Genomic DNA, 26737 nt, shown 5'->3' with positions numbered 1-26737 from the left:
TTTTTTGGTTGTAGTTGTCACTGTTGTTTGGCAGCCTGGGCTGGATTTGAACCCGCTAGCTCCAGTGTATGTGGCTGGTGCCTTAGCCGCTCGTGCTATAGACGCTGAGCCCATGATTGAGTTTTAGTTTAATTATAAAATTGGATGGATTTTAAAACTTTGATCTTCAACCCAAATCATCTTGTGTGGTCAAAATCCTTTTGCCCTTTGATTTTTTAAACTCAATTTAACTTGTCTAATTGTGAAATTTAACATGAAAAATATTAGTCTTATTTCACTCTCCTTAATCATACACACTCTGAAAATGTCAGTAATGACAGATTGGCAGTCTGTCTCTCTTCATTTTTGAAACTGAACCGTACACGAGATTTTCTTCTAAACTTCCTCAAAACTTAACAATTATACAGAACAGCCAAGTATGAAACCGGTGTTTGTGTATTTCGTATTTTCTCAAGTTAGGATTCAACTCTGTCCCTGATCCATATTTTTGCATATATAATAATTGCATATTCAATCAAAACAACATAGGAATTTATAATAAGTTTACCAAATGTTTGGATTAAACTACTGTGCAAAATACTTCAACAAAAAATTTTAATAGAAATTCATCCAAATAAAGTACTAGTATGAGTACCAGCACCTCAGGTATTTTTAAAGAGCACCTTTCTTTTAAAGAGCTAAAGTAGAAATATCTGAATGGAATAAATTGGAGTCTCCAGTCAATACCTTCAGTATATCAACAAACCTATTTAATTGTTCCAAACTCATTAGTAAAGCTACATATTTACCAGAAAATTCCTTAAGAGATACGCAAACACTCTTTGGATAACACTATTGTATTTAGGCCTGCACTATATGGCTCATAATCTGGAAACATGTTACTAACCTCAAATGCGACACATCCCAAACTTTTATGACTGTCACTAACTCAACAGAAGTCCAAAAAAAAAAACATTTTTACTGAATTATGCCAAGAAACAATAAAGTCAAGGTTGAAAATGTGACCCTAACAACTAAGCACTAAGATACTTACTGGCATAATCAGGAAATGTATTTCTCCAACTCGATAAATGGATATTGCACTCGGTCAATTTAAAGCTTATCAAAACTAAGGCAATGTATCCCCACTACCTGGATTTTAAATTCATATTTGATAACTTAAAGAACTGACAGAAAATGAAAGCATCTTTCAAAAGTGCCTTTCAAAAAGCAATTGTTATACTTCCAAAAACAAAATAAAATCAATGGGCTATCCGTTAACACCCTATGGCCAATTTAACACATCTAAGCACTACAAAAAGTTGTTTTCAATTAGACTGAAATATTTCTTTGCTTAAACACTGTTTGGATTCAACACCCAAGCCAAGATAGGCTGTCAAATTTAAGGCAAAAGTCATTCATAGCTTTATATGTGAACCTGCCAAATTATTGGGCTTTTCTGTAGATTCTTTGCTTAAAAGAATCTACCTCATAAATATAGTCTAAATAGAAAACAGAATTTAGAGCCCATTTTTATTTTGCATTGGTTTACTTATCTAGTTTTTGAGACAATCTGTTAAGAAATCTTTGGAAAACATCATAGGCAACTTACAAGAATATCCTTTTAAACATGGGATTTTTTTTTTTTTTGAGTTAGGAATTTTGCTTTCATTCTGCCAATAATCTTTTCTCTCTAGATGTTCACGTTTAGAAAGATACCTCACAATGCTTTCTTTGAGCACTAATATCAATGATGGTGGTAAACATTTGGACAGTTTAAGTATTCTTGAACCTTTTATGCCATGTGACACACAGACTAATCTTAATTTTTTTCAAAGGTAGAATGAGAATTTCACAGCACATTCAATTTGAAGATTGATATTACATTTCATTTGGAAGTGAAGCTTGACTTTCTCTGTCCAAATTCTAACACATTAAAGTCATTAAATGAAACTAATAATGAAGTTTTCATTTCTGTGGGAATAAGCTGACATACAAAAACTATATTATTTAGCCTTTTCTTCCTGAACGCAGAACTGCTTTTGTTAGGAAAAATAATGTATTTTATTTACTTGAATACTTGCTTTAAAAAGTTATTAATTTCTCTTTCCTAAGAGTTATTAAAAATTAAAACAATTCAACTAAATATATCTCTACTCCAAAATACATTTATCTTTGGAAAGCAAAACAAGAGTTGTAAAAACACTGTTTTAAGAGAATAAAATGATATGACCTGATATATGGGCGAATATATTCACACATGAAAGTGTAAATATAATATACAGAGCCATTCAAATGCATATTCATAAAGAGAATGGCAAAGTACCTAAAATAGCATTTTTATATATAAAATTTTTATATTAAAATATTGCTTATAACAAATAAGAGGTGATACTATGAATTCTATTTCCCTCTTAAAAATTATTTTTTTACTAATTTAGACTAAGGAGTTTTTTATCTGCTTTTTTTCAGGTGAATTACATTAAAATATGTAATAAAATCATATTGTAACAGCATATTTAAACAGTAATGTGGTAAAATTAGGGAAGGGCATTTAGTAATTATGGGAAAAAGATTCCCAAAATTGAACCCAAATGATTAATCCTAGAAGACTAGAGTATAATGATCTGCTTTATTTGACAACGATGTTAAATACTGCCTTATATGGTTTGTAAATTTAAAGACCATAAAAAATGGAACATAACTTGCTTCAAACTTCTTCAAAGTTTGCATGCCTGCCAGACTGAAAGCGAGTAGGGCATGTGAAGTGTTTGGTTCAGTTGTTTATGGGTAGGTGTGACTTTATTCCTGTTCGGCCCACTTGCAGACAAGGTAACTTGGAATAATTCTTAAGAAGCTGTTCGATGGCAACATGGCGGACATGGAGCTCCGAGGCTAAAGAATCTTTTTCTTGTACTTGGTGTGTTAATTCTTCAAAAACTTCTGTAAAGATTTAAAAAGCAGTTTGGTTTTAGTATACAGAAAGAGAATCCTGTAATTTGTATTTCAAGTACTTGAACTGAAATGAATGCACTGGGTATATTTTCACAATGAAATTGATTTGACATCCAGGGAACAGTTGTGTTCCCTACTAAGCCTATCACTCCTGATCATCCAGCAGAAGTCTGTATACTTTACACAGTCAAACTGCAATACTGTGTCCCCCTTCTTCATCCAATGAAACTTAGAGACATAAACAATGACTGTAGACAGGCAGAGCAGAAATGGTGGCTACCACTACAGCTGAGCCACTTTGCTCAATCAGAATCTATAAATAGGTTCAATCGATATTTAATATGACTGACAGATAAGTAAGTACCCATTAGTATGCAGGTTTGGAAACCCCTTTAAGAGTCTGTGGAATCAGACTGCCAGGATTTCTGAATCCTTGCTCATATTCTATGTGCCTCAGGCAAACTACTTACATTTTGTTTCAATTTCCTTTTATGTATAACATTGTTAGTGATAGTCGACACTTCACAGGGTTACTATAAGGATTAAATGAGATTGTGCTCCTAAAGAACACAGAGAAGTACCTGATAAATGTAAGCTGCTGTTACTACTGTTATTATTTTTATTTTGAGAGGCTGTGTGGTCAAGACAGACCACTAGCTTTGGAGCTAGAAAGGGGTATCTGCTACTAGGTGGATAAATGATCTTTGTAAGCAACTTAAATGTCCCTGAAGTGTAATTTCCTTACCTAAACAGAAATAAACTGTTTTTTTTAAAAAAGAAAAGGATACAATTGGGGAATCTGAGCATTAACTGTTAACTGATAGTGTTAGTCTGTTTGATGATGTTAAGGAATTATCAGCTTTTAAAAAGTTGTGATTGTTTTTATAGTTATTTTTAAGAGAATATCCTGAAGTATTTATGGACAAAACAATATGCGATCTGGGATTTGTTTCAAAATAAGCCACGTGGGAGATGGGAATAGGCTGAGGGAATGGACGCAAGCAGAAGTGAAGAAAAATCAGCTATGCTTCTATTAACAGTTGAGGCTGGCAGACACAACTCAAAGGGTTCACTGTACATATACTCGTCATTATTTTTGTGTTTGAAATTGTTTATAATTAAACCCCTCCCCCCAAAAAACAGAGTTTATACTATACCATGTCTTATAGCACTGTTAGAGAGTATACTTGCACAGTGCCTGGCACAATCGTAAGTAGTCAATAAAATGTTAGTAAGAGTATATAAGTTAAAGTTGTTTCTTACTGTTTTGCTCTGTAAACTCTAGCACGCTCAAATATCTCATTCCCAAAGTCAAATGAAGAGGAACCTAAAGGTACGGGTGATTTTTCTCTATTAAAATGTTCACACACACACATACACACAAAACATTTGAGACTGATTCTTACCCTGGATTTGCTGTAGGAGCTTTGTACTCAGTTGTTCTACCTCACCAAGAGTCATCGAATTCACTAAAACATAAAAATATATTGTCACCACGACAACTTGGGAAAATAAGCTGCTTACCTCAATAACAGTATCCTATTATAAAAATTGGTACTTACCTGCCAATACAACTCTCAGCAGTCAGTATTCTAGGATTTATCCACGAGCTCTTAGTGCGGAGGAGTTTTCAAATCCTGACTTTGACATCACTCCCAGTATACTACCACCCCCAACCTGAAATAAGTTTCACCAAAAAATACCTAGTAGCAGGTCCAATGATTCCAGTATCTTCTGTTTCAGTTGTTAAAAAGTGCTAGTCTCTACCTATGGGGATGGTTTTGATTAAGTATTATACAGTTTATGACTTGTGCTTAAAAATCACTACATTACTGTGGAAATAGTTTTAAAAATCAATTTACACAGTTATACAACTTAAGATAGATGTTGTATAAAGATAACTGAAACTAACTAATTTGATTTTAAGTCAATTAAAACTACCTATGAGTTTTATAAAAATAGACACAGATAAAATGAGTCACTTTTTCTAACTTTAAAATAAGTGTACACATTACCTCTGGCCTTCAGTAAAATGTCAGATTTTTGCTTTTGAAATGCTGTCCCCAGTCAATAAGTCTTGTGGGGATTAAAAACATAACTATGTTTATGAGCCACTACTTGAACTTTCCAATTCATACTTTGCTGATGCCATTCACTTTAATCTTTTAAAATGACAAAATAAACCTTAGGACTGCTAAGTATAACAGAAAATGGATGGTTTTAAGACATTTTACTTTTGCTAAGGTGAACCTGTCATTTAAACACTATGATTGTACATCAAAATTCTTAACACATCACACACACACACACACACAACGAACCAAACCACCCAACTTTTACCTTTCTCCTCATTTTACTTACATTCTTCTCTGCTGTAATGTGGATGCTGGGTTTGGACATTAGCCTGTGGACTAGAGATTGTCTCTTCTTTTTTCTGTGCCTCCTTGTGACTATGAGACCATAATACACTGTTATGGCAAAAAGCGGCACCTGAATCTTGTAACATACTGAGTCCAAAGTCTGAATTTTCCCTCTGCTGCAAAATTCTTTGTGTGCAGTTTGAGATGCCACCTGCACTTCCATCTATCCATTTTGCAGAATACTTTGGTACTTGGGAGTCACACTGTGGGAGTAATTTTTTATCTGGCTTATGCCTGAAATTAAAGAGGTGATGCTGGGAGTTTTTAGAACTTTCGGAATCTGAATCCAGATCCTTGTTTTGTGCATACTGTACAATCCAGTTTATCTTCTTACTCAAAATGGTTTTAACTTCTTCATAAGTACTTTTTGAAAGCTTAGATCGAGGACAATCCTGGTTTGCAATTAAATGGTATTTTTCAAAGCAGTCTTTATGGCCCCTTAATGATCTGGTGTGCAAGAGATTAGATTTTGGTATCCCTATAATAAAAAAGAGAAAAAAGACTTGAGAACACTTTGCTTTATGAAGACACAAATCTTAGTAAAACACAGTGTCCCTGATAATTTGTAAATTAGAGAAAAAAGTGCTAAAGAATATTAGTATTAATATAAAATGTGACCAATTAACTAGTTTCAATTTATTCAGTAATATTAAATTCTTATGACTAGCAAAGCCTTTCAAATAATTTCATGATTCAATTTTAATCTTAGTCCAGAGGCATGTTATTGCACAATAAAAAAGAGACAATGAACCCAGTAATTTACCTTTTCAAATCTTGGCCTTTACAGTGCAGTGCTTTTCTTCACTAATCATCCCCAAACACACACTTGCAAAAATTTCTATTATAAGGTTCAGTAACAGAAATGCTCAACAAATTTTATTTTCCAACAAAAACAGTAAATCATGTTCTTGAATTGTTATGTTTTTACTGGAGAATGATAAACCAGAACTAGAAAAATATGCATTAATAAAAACTTTAAAGTTAACAAACTGTTTAGTATATATATGTGTATATATATACACACTTTTTTTTTTTATTAAATCATAGCAGTGTACATTAATACTATCACGGGTACAGTGTACTGTTTCTGTATACAATTTGAAGTACTTTAATCCAACTAGTTAACATAGCCTTCATGTCTTTTTCTTAGTTATTGTGTTAAGACATTTATATTCTACATTTAGAAAGATTCACATGTACCCTTATAGGATGAACCATGGGTGTGATCCCACCAATCACCCTCCCCCCTCCCTTTTCCTCCCTCTCCCCATGTTCCTGAGCTAAAATTGGGTTATAGCTTTCCTATGAAAGCTATAAATTAGTTTCATAGTAGGGCTGAGTACATTGGATACTTTTTCTTCCATTCTTGAGATACTTTGCTAAGAAGAATATTTTTCAGCTCCATCCATGTAAACATGAAGGAGGTAAAGTCTCCATCTTTTTTAATGGCTGCACAGTATTCCACTGGGACCACACCTACGGTGCATCTTACAAGGGTACATGTGAAACTTACTAAATGTAGAATATAAATGTCTTAACACACACACAAATATAAAAGAAAGAAAAAAGAAAACAAAAGCACCTAATGCTTTTCACATTTCTATTTTAGATATTTACTAAAGCTTTATCAAGATAATTTTATCTTCTAGAAGAAACACACAATTATTTTCAGATAGTAGAATATTCATTCAGTCTATCAAAATATAAGAGCCAGAATAATTCAACTCATATATATTCATTACAGACTTGGCAACTGTAGCTCAAGCAGCTAAGATGCCAGCCACATACACCAGAGTTGGCTGGTTGAAATCCAGCCCAGGTCTTCCAAAACAATAATGACAACTACAACCAAAAAATAGCTGGGCCTTGTGGTGGGCGCCTGCAGTCCCAGCTTCTTGCTGGGAGTCTGAGGCAAGAGAATTGCTTAAGCCCAGGAGTTGGAGGTTGCTGTGACCTTAGATGCCATGGTACTCTACTCAGGGTGACAGCTTGAGGCTCTGTTTCAAAAAAAAAAAAAAAATTCATTATGTAGTATAAATAATGGAAATATTTATTACACTTTTATATCTCCTAACTTCTTAGCCTAAAATGCAACATTAATTGTTTAAAATATAGGATTATTTTCAAATATATGTAAAAATATAGAACATATTTATGCATTTTCCTAAATTCAAGCCGTATTATTAATGCCAATCAGTACTTTTATAGTGAAGGCAAATTAGGATGTGGCACTGAAATTAATGCCTGCTGGAACTAATCAGTATAAATCTCCTTAGCTTTTTAAATGGAGTCAGTGGAAAGCCACTCAGATGCTAGGTTTAAAAAAAGTTTTTGCGGATTCATCAGAAAAAAATACAATCTGTATTCACTCTTTGCTTTAAAAATTACCAATTTTATTAAGTGAACTTCAAATTCTAGCTAATTGTAAGATAATGATGTATGTCAGGTATTATAGCATCTGCAAATATGAACTCGTTTTAAAAAGACAGAACATCAGCTAATGGTGGGACTTGGTGAGACTGACAAAACCGAGTGTGTGGTGTTTGTGTGTGGGCTTTGAGACAGGTTAGGACTGCAAAGGCATAATCGCAGCTCACTGCAACCTTAAATTCCTAGGCTGAAGTACTCCTCCTTCCGCAGCCTCTGAGTAAATAAACATAAAAATGAAGTTCACAAACCTTGCTTATTAAAATAAAATATTAAAGTTTGGTTATTACATGGTGTTTTAGATCATAAACAAGACAGGTAATTATCACAAGTTATAACTGAAGAAGAAATAGTTCCATCCTGAGGTTTGATTCCAATGTTTACTTCTCTAGGAAAAGAGAGGTAGGCAGAGAAAATTTGAAATTTGCTTACTTGACTCATGAAATTTTATTAAAGAGTTTCCCTTACTCTCTACAAACTTTTTCTTTAGGTCTCCCTGCCAACGGATGGCTAGTTAATCCCTCAAAACAGTAAATGGTCTCACTCAGTCTCTGCCATAGCTCTAATGTATGTAGCAACAATTTAGTTGAATACAGTAAAATCACAAGTTTCTCCTTCAGTTTATATGAAAGAAAATTCTTCAGCATACATGCAAAAAGTCTGAAAAGGCAATAAAAAGTAATTAACACTTATTGTTTGTGGGTTTTATAGTTTTTGTATAGAAACTTAGAGAAATTGCATTAAGATAAATTATAATTTCCTGATAAACTAATTTCCTGATGTATGCCAGAGCTTTGATTCATCATTAATAGCAGGTATCTCTGTGAAGAGTAATATGAATTTTTAAATAATTTTTCTCCAATGTTTTCTTAATGATTCATGTAATATAACTTTTCCTTGTCCAGAAATAATTTTTCTTACCCTGTACTTTAATACTCAGACCAATAATAGGAACCAAGATAAGCACAAGATTATTTAAGTCATCAATCCACTGAGATGAACAGCAAATCACAGAACTGTAATAGTCAATTTACTGTGAAAATACATAAATGTAAAATAAATTTCAAATTCTTTCAGTCCTTCAGGAGAAAAATCCCCCATAAATATAAGACATGAGAGAAGTGTCACGGGCAAGAAGTGTTCTGAACACACATAGTATAGCTTTCTACTGGACACTTCCACTCAAGACGTCCCTACAGGCTCCTCAAACTTACTCTGACGAAATGAAACTACTCTTCCTCCATTCTCTCCACTCCATGCCTAAACTTGATCCTCTTACTCTACTGTCTCACTGAGTGAGGCCTCACCAACTCTTCAAGGAAGAAATCTGAGTGCTTCTGAGAGCTCCTCGTTGCCCTCAACCCCAGATATTTTGCTGGACACTTTTCCTATAAAATCTAGTGTCTACATCTGAAGTCCTTCGGCTTTACTCCATTACCACTCCTACTACAAATCTGGATCATAACCTTTTGTCTAGTTCTAACCAATACATCTGGTCTATCATACTAGAGTTTACAACTGTCTCTTTACTGGTCTCTATCTCCTAAGAGACCATATCTATCTTGCCCATATCCATCCTGTGTCACAGTGCCTGGCATATAGCTGGTACTCAAGAAAAAGAATTTAAATGCATAAAACTGTATTTAAAAATAGCAAAAACTAACCAATTATCATTCAATGATCTACTGAAATGCACTTTTGCCTAGGTTGGCAAGGGAACTAGAATGTGTCACTCTGCCAGGGTGCTTAGAGGATAATTAAAGGTATCTTCCAGTGAGGTTACTTCTATATTTAGTCTTACAGGCAATTAGTCTAAAGAACTGAAGAGTGGCACTGATAAAGAAAGGGCATTTCCTTGGTGTAAAACCATGAATTTCTATTCAATTTAAAAATAGAAATGGACAAGAAGGCTGTTTTATGTAAACCATAGTTCATTCATGTGGATCTGTACCTCTCATTTTCCTTAACTTGGTCTACCTGAGTTTTAAAGTTCAATTTGAAAATAATTGTTTTTGAGACATAGTTTAAGATATACCATGCAGTAGCAGAGAAAATCAGAAATTCAAAAATAAAATATACTTGAGCAAAATTACTTTTTAATCTGGAAAAAAATGTGAGTAGCTCACTTAATTTGTATCAGCAATATATATGCCTTATGCATATTTAGTTGTTACTGATTGGACAAACCTCGTTTTGAATATCATTATATATTCTATTTCCCAGTAAAAGAAATGACTATTATTTATTTTTTTTAGAGACAGAGTCTTACTTTGTTGCCCTGTGTAGAGTGCCATCATGTCACAGCTCACAGTAACCTCCAGCTTTTGGGCTTAGGTGATTCTCTTGCCTCAGCCTCCAGAGTAGCTGGGACTACAGGCGCCCACCACAACGCCTCAAGCTATTTTTTGTTGCAGTTTGGCTGGGGCTGGATTTGAGTCTGCCACCCTCAGTATATGGGCTGGAGCCCTACTCACTGAGCCACAGGTGCCGCCAAGAAATGACTTTCTATAATGTTCCATAGGGAGAGCAAATGTATGCAATCTGCAGTTGGATGTAAACTTGTAATATGAACTATCATTATCAGGGGGAAAGAACTGGCAGATTGGGTTTTCCAAATGGTGAGTGTATGTGTTTTTTCTTAATGTTTAAATAAGGCAAAAAAATTAAGTTATGATTCCAGTTCCAGGTTGTTAACATGCTGTGAAAAAAATTTAAGCATATTGCCTTCAAATATGACAAACATTTGTTCAGCAATTCATGAAGTACTGCTTCAAAATCTTTTTCATGGAGGCTTTTATTTTGCCTAACTTAAGTAATTTTCAAGATTAAGGTGTCTTTCTTTTTGAGATGATTTATCTTGGTTGCTAAGAAGGGAGTCTAAATACAGAATATGTATGTGCTGCCCATATTAAGTAGTAGTAGCAATCCTGTTGCTTCTTTAAGCAAGGGTTAACTAAGTATCAAAGGACAAACTTTTATTAGAACAGACTGAAAAGTTACCTTTTTGTTTTTGAGAAGCAGATAACAATTCTTGCTAAAAGAAATAACGAAAAGGTATTCTCTATTTTTTGAGACTTTGGGAAAAAAAAAGTTAACTGATGACTCCATACTGAAACTCAGAGTCAAAGCATTCTATGATAGACATACTTTTATCTGACAATGTGAATGTTACTTTCTTTGCATATTATTATTGCTCAATATTTCGTTGCAGCAATCATCTGATTTCTTTTCAAACTGTATTTATCTTCGTTTGTTCTTTACAAGGTTTTTGTTTCTAGTTCTTATCTTAAACATTGTTATTGTTATTAAATTTCAAGCCTCTTTAATTTTGTGAAGGCAAAAAGTGGAAACCAAATAAACACATGTACATGTATAGGGGAAAAAAAAAAAGGGTGGTGCCTGTGGCTCAAAGGAGTAGGGCACCAGCCCCATATACTGGAGGTGGCAGGTTCAAACCTGGCCCCGGCCAAAAACTGGAAAAAAAAAAAAAGAAATAATGAAAAGGCCCTGTAAACAGATGTGGCATACACACAGACTGAAGGCTCAATTTCTGTGCATCCTACAAATGTCTTAAAGAGAAAAAAATTAGATATACATACAATTTTCAATTTCTTGAAAAATTGCTAAAAGAAATAATAAAAATTGAAATTTTCAATTTTCTTTTAAAAACAAAATCAGAAGATAAGGCAGCACCAGGTTAATAAACAGGACATGTGCTCTTCTTCAATTCACAACAGTTCTTACCATCCCCTTAATGAATGCATATGTACCTGTGACCTCCCAGGCTCCAAAGCCAAGTCAGATCATCTATACTAAGCTGTGCATGGATAAGGTCTGGAATGCTGCAGTGTAATTGCTGCTTACCCAGTCATGATTTGACACCCAGTTCAACCAGGCGACTATGCATCTGATGAGCAAGCAGTAGCTGAGCTCTGATTCGAGAGAGCTGTTACCATTAAACCTATTGCCAATCACTGCCACTTGGTGGGAGGATGCTCAGATGGTCTACCTTGTCACACAACTAAGATGGGGGATTAGACCAAAGGTAAGAAGGTAAGGATGGATAGTTGGAATATCTAACTCTTTCCTAAACCCAGAATAGGACGATCTTCTGCCTTTGGGAAGTTATTATCAGATTTCTTATGTATCTTACAGAGCACTGTGATACGGAGTGCCTCATTCCCTTCCCCTCATTCCTTCAACTTACTCAGGAGCCACTTCAATGACTAAGACTAAATAGAGTCTGCCATATTCAAGTACTCGAAATACAGTTTAAAAATAAAAGGTAACTACATTGGTAGCAGATGGAATTACTGGCAACCACACTAAGCCAATACACAGATGGGTTCAGCAACTTGTTTTTCCACATTGAGAATTACTGCCCTAAAGAAAGATATTAACAGGTTTTCAGACAGCAGATTTCAACTTAGATGTGTTTATGCCATTTTAAAGTTTTTGTGTGTGCTAAGAATTTAGCAGTTAATCAAAACAGCTTAATCCAATAAATGAATTATACAGGCAAATTTCAGAGAGCGAAGAGTTCAGGGAGATAATGTTAAAATATAAACTAAACTTCAACCAAGAAAGCCAAAGCAGAACTGAGATCCCATATTGACAGCATGTTTATAATGCAGTTACTTGTCAAAAAGAAAACCTCTCTCAGTGCATTTTACTTTTTTGCTTTAACAGTTGGAAAGTTAGGGAAAGACACCTACATAACCAACTGTTTATTACTAAAATGGAATAAAAAATAACAATCCACTCAATTCCATTCCCTAATTTAGCTACCTGTTTTTTTTTATTAAGTCATATACACATCGATCATGTATACATTTATGCGTATGTGGGGTACAATGTGTTGATTTTTTTATACAATTAGGAGTGCTTACATCAAACTAATTAATATAGCTTTTGCCTCATTTACTTGATTATTGTGTTTAGACATTTATATTCTATCCTTGTTAAATGTGACTTGTACCCTTGCAATATGTTCCATAGGTGTGGTCCCACTATTTACCCTCCATCAAACCACCCTCCTCCCCTCCCTTCCCATTCTATTTCTCTCCTTCATCCTGGGCTAAAGTTGTGATCGATCTTTCATAAGAAAGTGTGAGTAAATATAAATTGGTTTCATAGAAGTACTGAGTACAATGGACATTTTTTCTTCCATTCTTGAGATATTTTACTTAGGAGAATATGTTCTAGGTCCATCCATGTAAACATAAAAGAGGTAAAGTCTCCATCTTTTTAAAGGCTGCATAGTATTCCGTAGTATACATATACCACAATTTATTTATCCATTCATGGGTCGATGGGCACTTGGGCTTCTTCCATGACTTGATTAGTACGAATTGAGCTGCAATGAATAATCTGGTGCAAGTATCTTTTTTGCCAAGTGATTTTTGGTCTTTTGGATATACACCTAGTAGAGGAATTGCAGGATCCAAAGGCAAGTCTATTTTTAGATCCCTGAGTGTTCTCCAAACTTCTTTCCAAAAGGAATGTATTAGCTTGCATTCCTACCAGCAGTGCAGAAGTGTACCCTTTTCTCCACATCCACACCAACATCTGTAGTTTTGGGATTTTGTTATGTGGGCTACTCTTACTGGAGTTAGATGGTATCTCAAAGTGGTTTTGATTTACATTTCTCTGATGATTAAAGATGATGAGCATTTTTTAATATGCCTGTAGACCATACACCTGTCTTCTTCAGAGAAGCTTCTGTTCATGTCTCTTGCCCATAGTTAAATGGGATCACTTGTTCTTTTCATATTAACAAATTTGAACTCTCTATGGATTCTCGTTATCAGACTTTTGTCAGAAACGTAACCTGCACATATCCTCTCCCATTCTGAGTGCTGTCTACTTACTTTACTTACTCTGTTCTTGGCAGTGCAGACGCTTTTTAGTTTCATCAGATCCCAGTAATATTTTTGGTACTGCTTCAATTGCCCTGGGGGTCCTCCTCATAAAGTTTTTTTCCAGGCCAATTTCAAGTGTTTCCCCTGCACTCTCTCTGAGAATCTTATGGTTTCATGTCTTAAGTGTAAGTCTTTTATCCAGTAAGAGTCAATTTTTGTTAGAGGTGAAAGGTATCGGTCCAGTTTCAGTCTCCTACAAGCACCAGCCAATTCACCCAGCACCATTTATTGAATAGGAAGTCTCCTCCAATTTATATTTTTGATATAGTTTATCAAAATAAACTGTTTATTACTTCGCTCTCTGAAATGTGCCTGTATTATTCATTTATTGGATTAAGCTGTTTTGATTAACTGCTAAATTCTTAGCACACACAAAAACTTGAAAATGGCATAAACATATCTAAGTTGAAATCTGCTGTCTGAAAACCTGTTTATAGTTTATCTTTGATAGGTTTATCAAAGATCAAATGACGATAAGTGTCTGAATTCATCTCTTGGTTGTCAATTCTGTTCCATATATCTTCCTGTCTATTTCTGTGCCAGTACCATGCTGTTTTGATCACTATAGATTTATAGTATAGTTTGAAGTCTGGCAGCTACCTCTTTTTTAATAGCAATGTTCCACAGACCTTTCTGTGACAATGGACATGTTCTACAATACAGTAGCCATAAGTGGCTTTTCAGCACTTGAAATGTAGCCAGTGTGACTGAGAAACTACCATTTAAAATTTAATTTTAATTAATATTAATGACTACATTCTGGTTTGTCTACTGAACTGGACACGGCAGCTTGTCATTAGGTAACTCATTAAATAAAGGGGTATTTGTCAAAAGAACATTGGTAGACACCATAACCATCTCTTTTGAAACCTTACTGATGTATTAATAGTTAATTAATTACAGGATACTAAGGTCATTGTAGCACAGAATATAAAAAGCTAATCTGTTTTTCTGACACAATAAAATATATCAAATTTAGACAGATTTTAACTGGCACAACTGAAGTTATGCTATAGAAAGTTTTAAGCCAATAATCCAATTGACCTCAGTAACCCTGTACTTGTTACGTTTTCCCCCAATGGACTTTAATTGACTGTACTGATATTTATTCTAAATTTTTTTTTTTTGTGAAGTTGTCATTAACAGATTCCTAAAGAGCTATTCAAATTAACTATGATTGAGTTACCAGTTTTAAATATCCATTTGCATGTAACATATGAGGACACCAACTTGCAGAAAAACAAGTTTCCTAATGACAGACAAGGTTAAAAGGTAAATGTTACTTAAAAAAAAGCCTGAAAAAAATGATTTCATAATAATAACCAGATGAACAGGGGCACACCATTATGACAAGCAAATTTAGGATCTGAAAACAAGAAATGTGATAACCCCATCCCTTGGCCTTTCATCTCCTTAATTGCCATCTGCCCAATTAAGATTCTGACTAAAAAACTGATCTCTTTTGCTACAAATAAAAAATAAAATAACACAAAAAGCTGGCCTACAACACTCCATTAGTTTTGCAACTCAACTTGTCTGCATGTATTTAAATCACCGTTTATGAAATTCTACTTAACTACTTCTCAAATAAATGTTGTTTTAACAGCATCTAACAGAGATATACTAGCTAGCGAATTTGAAGCATTTATAATTCAATTATAACTACGGGCAGTAGATGGTAAAACTTAATGCTGATCTGAGAAACAATTACTAGATAGCTCACCAACCATTTGATAAGAAAAAAGAAAAAGCAATAACTGATATTATAAAATGCAAAAACAGAAAGAAAAAATTACAGTAATGTGGACCACATAAATGTAGTATTATACCAGTATACATCCCAGCAGATCTATTCTTCAATCACCTTCCTACAAGCTTTTTAAAGAAATGATGCAACTATACAGAGATAAGGCTATAAAGCAGTGGTTCTCAACCTTCCTAATGCCAAGGCTCTTTAATACAGTTCCTGTGGGTTGCGACAGGTTGAGAACCGCCGATACAAAGTTATTGTCAGGGCAACCACATACTGACTCCTACCTAGGTGCCTGAATTCTATCTTGAGCTGGGGTTGATACCCTTAAATACTGTGACTATTTGTCATCATTGCATCATAGAAATTTTAGAATAAAGAGAACTTGGATGTAAATAAAGAGGTTAGAGAACTAAGGTATGATAAAATTTTTCCATAATGAAACATAGTTTTCTAAATGACAGATTACATGGTATCAATTCAGTAGTGGTAACTGAAGACATGAAAACAAATGACAGGACTGCAAATCCCGACATGCCTTTGACCTACAAGTCTACTTCTGTGAATTTAAAACATGCAATGGGGACTTAATCAGACAAGCAAGAGATGAATGTATAGGAAAATTATACTATCGGTATATTGGAAGTTAAATATTTGTCAATGTGATACTGGTTAAACAAATTATGGTAGAGCAGGATGCAATCTAAAATAACCTCCCAAAACTGATGTAAAGTTTTACCTACTAACACAAAAAAGATGCCCTTAGTACATTAAACCAAAGTGATGGTTATTAAACATTTTATCAGTTTGCTTCCATTTTTTAAACACAAATATGTTTTAAAAACATTTCTCCCTCCTCCCCACATGCCCTACTGCAGAAAACTTAGAACACCACACCAAAAATATTAAAACACTATTAGTAAATAGGTGGAATTATGAACCTTAAATATTATTTTTTGCTTCCTGTATTTTGATTTTCTTGTAATAGGTATAGTTTGGCTTTCAATGGAAAAATACCAACTTTAGAAAAAAAAAACTTTATCATTTTAAATAGTGAAAATTTAAAATTAAAAAGTGCCTGTAAAGAATGCATTTTGGTTTGGGCAAGAACATAGTGTTCTTGAGCCCAAGACAAATTAGACTTCAAGTATTGTATTCTATGTTCCAATGAAACAAGTAAAACAGACAGGAATAAGATTCTAAAATGGTACAAGAGACACGTTCCTAAAACATCCAAAAATTCTAAATTTTTTTAGATTGTAAAAATTCTTTTAGGCTAACAATGTACCTAGTAATTTAAAGTACCATATCCTGCCACATATAACGTGCACTTTTCCCCAAATTTTTGAGGGAAAAATAAGGATGTGCATTATACATGGGTAGTACTATTTATTAGCAGTACATAAACTGTCTTGTACCACCTTATGTTAAAAAATAAATGCTACAATTCCTTTGTAATACAAAAAGTACATAAATATAGGAGAAAAATTTGAATTATAAAATTAAAACAAAAGATATTTTTCCTGAAAATTTGGGTCAAGATGTGGGTGAACATTGAACACAGGAATGCATTATCTTGGCAAAATAATGGGTATTTAACACCGAAATGAAAACAGCGTCTTCCTCTTCCCCCAGTAAAATCACAACCACAGTGGAGTTTTATCAGACAATCCTTGCTGGAGACCCAAGGACTGTAAAGGAATTAGGGGAAATATGTTGATCAGTGAACAAAATCCATACAGTTGATTAAAGAAAAACAAACAAAAAAAACTGTGGTAAAAGGATTTGCTGGGCAGCTGCGAAATGAAGAAATACGGGAAGTTAGAGCAGAAAAAGCTACTGAAAATCATATCACAGAAAGGTCAACTCAGGATAAAAATCAAACCTCTTCAATGTAATACAGAATATTAAAACATTTTGTTAATGAAGACGCTGTTTCACATCCTAACCAATCATAGCAATACCTTTAGTTGTAGTTCATCTTTTCATGAGATGGAAACAAAACCCTTCTATCTTTCAGTTTAATACTAACATTTGTTATCACATACTATATTTACCTATATTTATTTATATAGGGTTCCTACATACATCATCTTTTCTCATCCTATTCATAGCAGCCCTGTGACATAGGCAATGATTTTACTTGTCATCTTGCTTATTTAATGCATGTACTCTCCAAGGTAAAAAGCTGCATACAAGAGGAAGGAAAGTAAATGTTTAAGATGGAGGCACTAGATAATCAAAGGCACAGAAGTGAGATAAAGAGAAACGGAGGAGATGACTAGCTGTAGAATGCCTTTGGAGCGATAAGGTAAAGGTGGCCAGGTAAGCAGTTACGTTGACATGTCATGTTAGGGAGTTAATTAACTCTAAGAAAATGCCAAAGAATCACTAAAAAAAAAAAAAAAAAATTGAATTGAGATGCTCAGATTTGCATATTCTAAAGATGTTTCTCATGGTGTTGAGAAAGAAGACCTGGAAGTGTGGGGGTAGAAGGGATTAAGTCTATGAAATAAACACGTGGTTCTTGAGGTGATACAGGTTAAGAAAGAATAATGGCCGGAACGAGATACGGCAGAGGGAATGGCAAGTGGAGACCAGATAGGAGAGAATCACTAGGACTCAGAGACAGACGACATGAGAAAGGCGGCAGGTGGGAGGGAAGCAGCGAGGGCACTACATATAAGCTCCATTTGCCGCTAGCACATAGCTCAATTTGCCTTTGCAAACTGGAAAACTATCTCTGACAGGGCACGCATCTTGAAAAGCAGAGCTTAGGCTAGATTTCAGCTTTAACCACGTACACATGGTTAAGTCCTGAAGAACCTGGTCCTTCCACCACCTGCATAGGAGTCAGTGGGAATTCTTGTTAAAATGCAAATTCCTGACTCAACCCTAGACCTCTAATAAATTGAAATCTCTGAGATGGGGCCTATAGTTCCATGTGAACCAATTATGAAGAAAATATAAAAAGGATGTGTATATGGAAGAAAGAACATATATTTAGGTCAAGACCCCTGCATAATATCTATGTGAGATGTCTAGCAGGTAGGACGGCTATATGGGCCTGAAGGTTAGAAGAAAGATTTCTCTGTGCAGTATGTTTGTGGAGTTCCAGCCTACCTTACTAGCTTATAGATGTACAACTGAAGCCAGGGCAGTGAAAAAAAATGTTAGGTGCAGCTGGGAAGAAAAAGACAAAAACAGAATTCAAAGAGGGGCTTATAATCGGCAATGAACTAGGAAAGGAGGTAGAAAAGCAGGCAGCAATAACAGGCAGAGCTACTTTATCACAGAACCAAGAGAGCTGAGTATTTCAAGAAAGAGGGAGATGTTAAATGTCAGAGTATGACGGTGCAAGAACATGAAACGATTGGGCTGACAGCTGGACTGTCAATGGTGAAAGCAAGAGAGGCTTGCAAATTAAAGGAGGCTGCACAATAGTGGCATAGTTCTTTCAAGAACTATGTTTTAAAGGAAAGAGAGAAAAGGTTTTCCTTAATTTTTTTCCCCTTTTAAATGTAGGCGATGTAAACATTTCTGCTACTCTAATCATGCTTTAGGCCAGCGTTCTTAACTTGTGGGTCACAACCCAGAGGAACTGTATTAAAGAACCACGGCATTAGGAAGGTTGAGAACCACTGCTTTAGGCCAATGTGCCTGGTTATATAGAAGATAACTGTAGGTTGGCAAGCTGTTGAGTTAGTAGAAAGTAAAACAAATGAGAGAGAGTGTAAATAGATGAATTAAGAAGAGTGGGAAGTGGAAAAGACAGAAGCTGCGAGAGGCATCAAATTAAATTGTCCTATCTCAACAACTGAAAACTGTTAAGATTTGAACTTCTTTCCCAGATACTTGATGACTGGTATTTATTCAATACATCTGTTTAATAAATATTTTAGTAATTTAAAACTGATTTTTCTGGAGAACTTTGATATTTTATGTAGATTTTATCTATACTACTTACTCTACTTTGTAGTAGAAATATAGCCAAAATGTTGACCAATCATGATAAACTGAAAAATAATTTGTGCAGTCAAATTAACATGTTCAAAACTATGAAGATTTTCTTTTAATAGTAAATAAAAGAGAAGTTCTCAGGGTAAATGCTACTAACAGTGTTAGTGAGGAAGTAGTAAGAATACTAAACTTTTAAAATATTTTCCATTGTCCTAAAGACTTAAAGATACTAAAACTTTTCTTTAGTATTTAAAGAGGGCAATATAAAAGTATGAATAAAAGTATTCATTGAGAACTACTCCCTCCTACACAACCAAATTTCTTCAACATATGGGCTCTATTTTTGAAACAGACAATCATTTATTAAATTCACGATAGATAGTATTCTACCAGTCATGTGTTTTAGATATTAAAATATCATTAATATTTGTATAGCACTTTAGAGACTGAAAAGTACTTTTAGTGTCTATACTTCATAAAAGCAAATAATCCTATCTTGCATCCCAATACACTACATATAATCTACTTTCTGTTGTCTTTCCCCCCCTTTCATGGAAGTCTCATGATGGCAGAGATTTATGTTGTTAACTGCCTTATTTTCAGCTACTAGAACAATTTCTGACACACAAGAGTTGCTTAATTAATATTTATTGAACAAATGTGCTTAGAAATTGTTATAAATTCAACCATCTAGCTTTCATTTTGAGATTCAGATTGATGGGTACAGACAAATCATTACCTTGCCTCGCTGTTACACAGCTGAGAAAGTTAACAGCAGAGAGCTACCAGAACAAGATACTGTAGTTTAAAATTATTTGTAACTAACACGGTTTCATTGTTAAAACTATAAATCCAAAGCTCAGCATTTAACAGGTTTATTCCCCTTATCAAGTCCCTATCAAAGGGTATACCTAACTGGATTAGAATTAAACTATTTTTAATGGCTATGCAATAATTGTTTATATTTATAAGGTTGTCTGTGATACTTTGATATAAGCATGTCCTGATCAAATCAGGGTAACTGGTACATCAATTACCTCAAACATTTATTATTATTATTATTATTTTTAAACAATGCCATGGCCTCAGCCTAGTTCACAGCAACCTGCAACTCTTGGGCTCAAGTAATTCTCCTGCATCAGCCTCCTTAGTAGCTGGGACTACAGGCACATGCTACCCTGCCTGCACAGACAGGAGGATCCACTGAACTCAGGAGTTCAAGATCACCCTAAGCAAGAGCAAGAACTTGTCTCTACAAAAAAAAACAAAAACAAAAAACAAAAAACAGAAAAAATCATTTAGGTGGCATGGCACACATCTGTAGTCCCAGCTACTCAGGAGGCTGAGGCAGGAGGACTACTTGAGCCCAGGAATTTGAGGCTGCACTGAGCTATGACGACACCACTTAACCCTATCCACAGTTACAGAGTGAGACCCTATCTAAGGAAGAATAAAAAAGTTTAATGCTTATATCTCCTAAAACTGAGAAACTAGAAAGCTCAAAATAAACAATTTGTTTTCTATTCTCACTCTCTTAAAAGTTGTCCCGGGCTCAGCCATGGCAGCTGATAAGCAAAAGGAGACAGTGTGTGTTTCAGGACTGGTGCTGACACCTTTACTCACTTCTTCTGCCACTTGTACTCACTTATAATCTTGTTTTCTCTCGAAAGAGACTAATCAGGATAAATAAGCTAGTCCTACATTACTGAGATGGCTAGAAGGGCAGAGAACAGTGTTGGAACCACTGCTGTACTACCAGCTGACATCTGCACGGTTCTTTAGCTAATGTCAGTCTACAGCTCAACGTTCTTGACTGTCCTGGGCAAGGAGCAGCAAAGCTGCCTTGTGTATGTCCTGTATCTTCTTCCTTATTCCGATCTCTTTGATTATCATGAACCTAAGCCTTCTCAAAACCATATTACTTTGGTAGTTCATTGTTGAGATTATAATTATACAAACATTGCATCATCCCATCCTCTTAGGATGCCAGAAATGAACAGTTTTGGATATGTCACAGAACTTTTTTATCCTGGGTAGAAATTGTTTTCCAAAATTAAGTATTTCTTGAGATCTGAAATTTGTTCCTTGCTTGAATAATATCTTCACATTTGTATAATTCATTTTCAATCTTGCCTGAAAGTTACCTTTAACAGCTCCTAAATTCTTAAAAGTCTATGTAATTTCCTTTGGAAGCAGAAATGATTTAGGCACTTGTGCTTTCTGAAATCAGAGACCACCCTGGTTTGAATTTGTAAGCTGTGTGATTCTGGACTAGTTATGCAGAATTGCTGCTCACCTTTCTTATTCATCAAAGTGGGTTACCAAAGCACATACCTCATGCAGTTTTATTAATAATAACAGAAAAATTAACCCTTAGTTCTGGGCAGCTGGATTCTCTTTATCAACTCTCCAGTAACAGTTATTGTGTCTTTTACTGAGAATGATAATTCTGACTTAAGTATTTAAAGAGTTTTCAATCTATATTTGTTTCCATATATATCTCATAAGATATTTCATCTTTGTCAGAATATTGGGATAAGTGAACTTGATTTTGAACTAGAACATCATTTTCAATTTTATGATATCTGGGTTATATATTCTGTTTACTTGTTTTCAACTTTAAGTCACTGATTTAAAGAACACATTTTTGTCACTTATTTAAAAGGCGTTCAGGATCATCACATGAATACATACTATCCTGATGTAGTGTGTAAAAACACAGTTATGGTGTATCAAATTGATCTAGAAACCCCAGTTCAAAACACAGCCCTGTCAATATTTGGTTTGTGTTTGATACAAAGTACTATGTTTTTTATTCTCCCTAGTAAGGTAAACAGATAATATTGTATTAGTAGCTATTATATTTTTCTTTTGAATATGAGATAAATCTCTTCTACTGGTAAGAGTCATAAAACTTTTAGTGAATTCCAAAAGGATCTCATAAGACTCTGTGAATAAGCAGAAAAGTGGAAGAGTTTCACTGTAGATGATTTTAAAGGACAGAAACAAAAAATTGGTTCTCTGAAGTCTCCTTTAAATTAATTCATTTATCAATCAAATATTCATTTGTTACTCCTTGTTAGTCCTTCAGCTATTGCTGATTATACACTGGTAAGTACTAATAAAACAGGGGTGTTCCTCACCCTACCAGGGGTGAGGAACCTGTGGCCTCCTGGATTCTTGAGTGCGGCCTTTTGACTAAATCCAAATCCTTTTAACAAAGGGATTTGTTCTGTGAAGTTTGGATCTGTGTTCAAGGGCCACACATGTGGCCCTGGTGGGAGTTAATCCATGTCCCTATAGGATTACCAATGAGAGGGAAATACAAACATACACGCAAGTTACTATAGTAATAAGTTGTAATAAATGCCATGAGGAAAAGAAGTTAAGAATATTATGGGTGGGTAGTGGTGGTGATGGGGGAAAAGTGAAGAGCAGGAAGGCATGCAGTCTTTTAGCGTGTGTGTGAGACTCTGCCTCTATACTTCACTTTCAACCTCAATATTTTTGGCTGCGAGAGATTTTGAAGGGGGAAAAGATTCATTTGTTTTTCTTATTCTGAGATGATATAGGTTGGACAGAATCATAATTTACCTTTAGACATGCAGTTTGAGGTGCTCATGGGCTGTATTAGTAAAGTCTAAATTTAGTCACCTCACGCTGTGAGGTGAGGAAAGGGGAGGAGCAGACCTGTGAGATATCAGCATATAAAAAGGTCATGAAAAATCAAGCCGAGTAAGCATGGAAGGCCTAGGACAGAGCATGCCAACATCATTTTGAAAAACAAACTGAAAGGGAAACTATAAAGGAGACGGGGACCAATTAGAGGCACTGGAAAAACAATGAGAGAGGGGAACCATCATAGAGGGTGTGGTCTATAATGTAAACTTGGAAAATGTCAAAGAAATGTTCAATTCCCATAGTGGTTACAGGTATCAGAGGCTTGGAGTTAAACCCTTCTGTGATTCTTCTGATGTAACTGTTGGGCAACTTCACTTGGTTTCACCACATGCACACGAATATTAACTTAGTCTTATTGGGAGAGTTCTATAAATGTTACCTATAATAAATGTTCCATTATACTTAATCAGTTCACAAAGTAAGGGTTTCCAATCTTCTTATTCATTTCTAAAGGCATTTTAGCTACAGACTATCACTAAATGCGATGGAGTATTAATCACTTCCTATTTATAATTTAGTTGGGCATTTATCCCTAGCCAAATCGACAGCATTATATAGCATATAAGTAACTTGTCCAAGTTCACACAGTGTATAGGGATTCAAATTTGGACAGTGTGGTGCTGGAATGTGTGCCCATGACTAGAGCTCCTGGACCTCAATAGCACGGAATTAGAAACCCGTGCTCCTAGTAACTATGCTTTAATTATTCTGTAGCGTCATTCTGAGCATCAAAAGCAAACAAAAACCTAAGCTCCAATAGCTTCTACTGCCAAAGGGCAGCATCTGGAGTTGCACCTTTTGAATCAGATTCCGGCATTAAGGATTTCAAAATTAGTAGGTAACGGATTGGCGCCTATAGCTCAGTGGTTAGGGCTCTGGCCACATATACCCAGGCTCATGGGTTCCATCCTGGTCCAGGCCTGCTAAACAATGACAACTGCAACAAAAAAACAGCTGGGTGTTGCAGCAGGCGCTTGTAGTCCCAGCTACTTGGGAGGCTGAAGCAAGTGAATGCCTTAAACGCAAGAGTTTGAGGTTGCTGTGAGCTATGATGCCATAGCACTCTACTAAGGGTGACATAATGAGACTCTGTCTCAAAAAACTCCCCAAAACAAAAAGACAAAAATAGGAGGTAAAGATACAAAGCTGTTTTTACTGGTAACATTAGGTAATTAGTATGACAATTACCTAATGTAATTAGGTATCTTGCCAAAGAAACCCAACTAGTACATTCAAGGTCAAAATTCAAAATTGGCCCATGTGCCTAATCACCAGAGTAGTGGCAATGTGTTCAGCTGTAGAAAAGCAATCTTCCAGGGAAAGGTACTGAAAATAGAATTACCATGTTAGCCTATCATGAACAAAGGTTGGGAGAAGCACAAAGGAGTTTTTCTAAATTTATTAATATACTAATTTGCTTCATTACACAAGAGAATAAAATTTGGAACCTCTTTATGAGCAGTACTATTAATCATTACATTTAATGTACTGAGATGGGTCAGAAACTTGATAATTCTTACAGCTTTCTAGCAACAAATCCACATGAGGTCTGGCTATCTGCCCATCCTCAGAACACAATCCCTAATTTTGTTACAATCCTTCCAGTTCAAACACCAGGATTAGAAGATCCACCAGAGCATTCCTTAATGGTCCCTTTTAGTACCTCAAATAGTTTGTCTTCAATGTTGTGTAGCCCTTAATTACCAAAATGGCCTCTGCGTGACCCATTCTGTTAGCTGCCCACTCAATATCCATTGATCCTTTCTGTGTAAAACACTGATTTTATTTGAAGCAACCTCTCTTGAATGTAAGGGCACTGAAATGAACAGCATTAGGTGGGACTTCAAGGAAAAACTCCTGACTAGGTGTAAGAGAGACTGCTGGTATGCACCCCTTCACCCCTTCTGTCAGGTGTCTTCCTTTTCTGTCTGGGAATAACAAGGCAATAGCTAGACTTCCAGAAGCTGTTTTGGCTCACGAGGTGGCTCTGAAGATAGAAACTATGTGCTACGGAAGGTAGAATAGAAAAACAGAAGTACCTTTATTTCACCATATTTTAAATTCCTGTAACATATACACACATCTAATTCTAACAGATATTATCTCTGTAACCAAGTTTGTGTATGATTTAAACTTTATACTTACCACAGACTTTAGAATGAGAAAGTCTAACAATGTTAGAATTAAAAAAAAAAAAAACTAACAAAATTAAGAGGGAGGGCAAGTTGGAAGTAACTAAAAAGAGGACACCATATTAGGATAGTGATAAAAATCTGGAACCTGCCTCTTTATGTGTATGTTGTTATGTAAATCGCAAGTCTTTACCAGATGTTGTTACCAGATATTGCCTACTTTCAACTATTTTTCTCTTAAAATATCCTATAATTTAAATTTATTAACAATTAAGCACATTTTTCACTCTCATCCTTCCCTACTCCTGCCCAAATGAGATTTTATTATAAGAGCCATCTAAATTTATTTAAATTTGACACTTTTTATTTAAAGTGACATTAAAAGGCAGCTAAGGAAAAAAGAAATTAATGCCCTTAGACCTTGGACTTCCAGCTTGCAAGACTGTTAATTTCTGTTCTTTATAAATTACCCAATCTCAGGTATTCTGTTACAGCAGCCCCCACACCAACTAACACACAAGTATGTATGTATATCAAAGATCTCTAAGCTAAAGTACAGAAGTCACATTAGGCTTTATACTTAGAAGTGTAACTTTCAGTTAATACAAATACACATATGTGGTATTTGCCATTATGAGATGGGAAACAAGAGAAAGAGGTTAATGTCAGATTGAGTCAGTTGCTTACAGCTTCTCCATCTCCATCACATGTGGTGGGACCATCCACTTACGTGGAAAGATGCCTGTATGTCAGAAGTAGGACATACAGGAAGACCGACAAACCTAGAGCAGTAAATAACCCCTTCCAACTCCCAAACTAAACCAAGGATTTAATATAGAGATTTAAACTGGTTCCTAAGTTACTTACAGTGCACCATCAAATATGGAGAATCAAAGACTAATATGACTAAAAGTAGTCACTGGGTTCACTTGTGGCTTAACCAAGAAAAATTGCCGAGACATTTTTCTTGCTTAAGAGATTAGGAAGGAGTTGACTGTGGGTCTGGATCTAGAAAGGTTCCTGAGAAGAACAAATTAAGGGAGGAAGAAGTCCAAGATGGACTATGGACTATAGTTACTTCCAACTTGCCCTCCCTCTTAATTTTTTTATTTATTTATTTTTTTAATTCTAACATTGTTAGACCTTCTCATTCTAAAGTCTAGGGTGAGTGTTAAGTAAGCATACAGCAAGATGTATGCTTACTCATCAACTGGGAAGGTCACCTTCAACTGAAAACTTGGTACAGGCTGAATATCCCGGAACTGAAATGACTGGGACCAAAAAGTGTTTCAAATTTCACATTTTGGAATATTTGTATTATATTTACCGGCTGAGCATCACGAATTCAAAAATCCAAAATGCTCTAATGAACACTTCCTTGAAACATCATGCTGGTGCTTTGCATTTTGGAGCACTTTGTATTTTAGATTTAGGATGCCCGACGTGTCTATGAGACATTGGCTCAGTCTTACAAAAAATATTTTTCTTTTTCTTTTTTTTTTTTTTTTTTTT

The 26737-nt window shown here is 35.1% G+C and overlaps 1 protein-coding gene across 2 annotated transcripts in view; it reads right to left on the bottom strand.

The window, feature by feature from the left end:
* Positions 1-2592: 2592 nt before the first annotated feature.
* Positions 2593-26737, bottom strand: part of CUNH21orf91 (chromosome unknown C21orf91 homolog) — a 29026-nt gene continuing 4881 nt past the window's right edge. The window contains exons 3-5 of one of the 2 annotated variants that reach the window (XM_012801500.2): positions 5296-5832; positions 4341-4403; positions 2593-2922 (exon numbers count right to left, since the gene is read on the bottom strand). In XM_012801500.2, the coding sequence (XP_012656954.1) occupies positions 2756-2922; positions 4341-4403; positions 5296-5832 (767 nt within the window). In that variant the 3' untranslated portion in view covers positions 2593-2755. Of the gene's footprint in view, positions 2923-4340; positions 4404-4433; positions 4702-5295; positions 5833-26737 lie in introns of those variants that run through there. The other variant, XM_012801503.2, reaches the window with a different exon arrangement.

Source organism: Otolemur garnettii, unplaced genomic scaffold, assembly GCF_000181295.1.
Source record: "Otolemur garnettii isolate 467f Iridium unplaced genomic scaffold, OtoGar3 scaffold00009, whole genome shotgun sequence".
NCBI lineage: Eukaryota > Metazoa > Chordata > Mammalia > Primates > Galagidae > Otolemur > Otolemur garnettii.
This window is presented reverse-complemented; position numbering and strand designations above follow the sequence as displayed.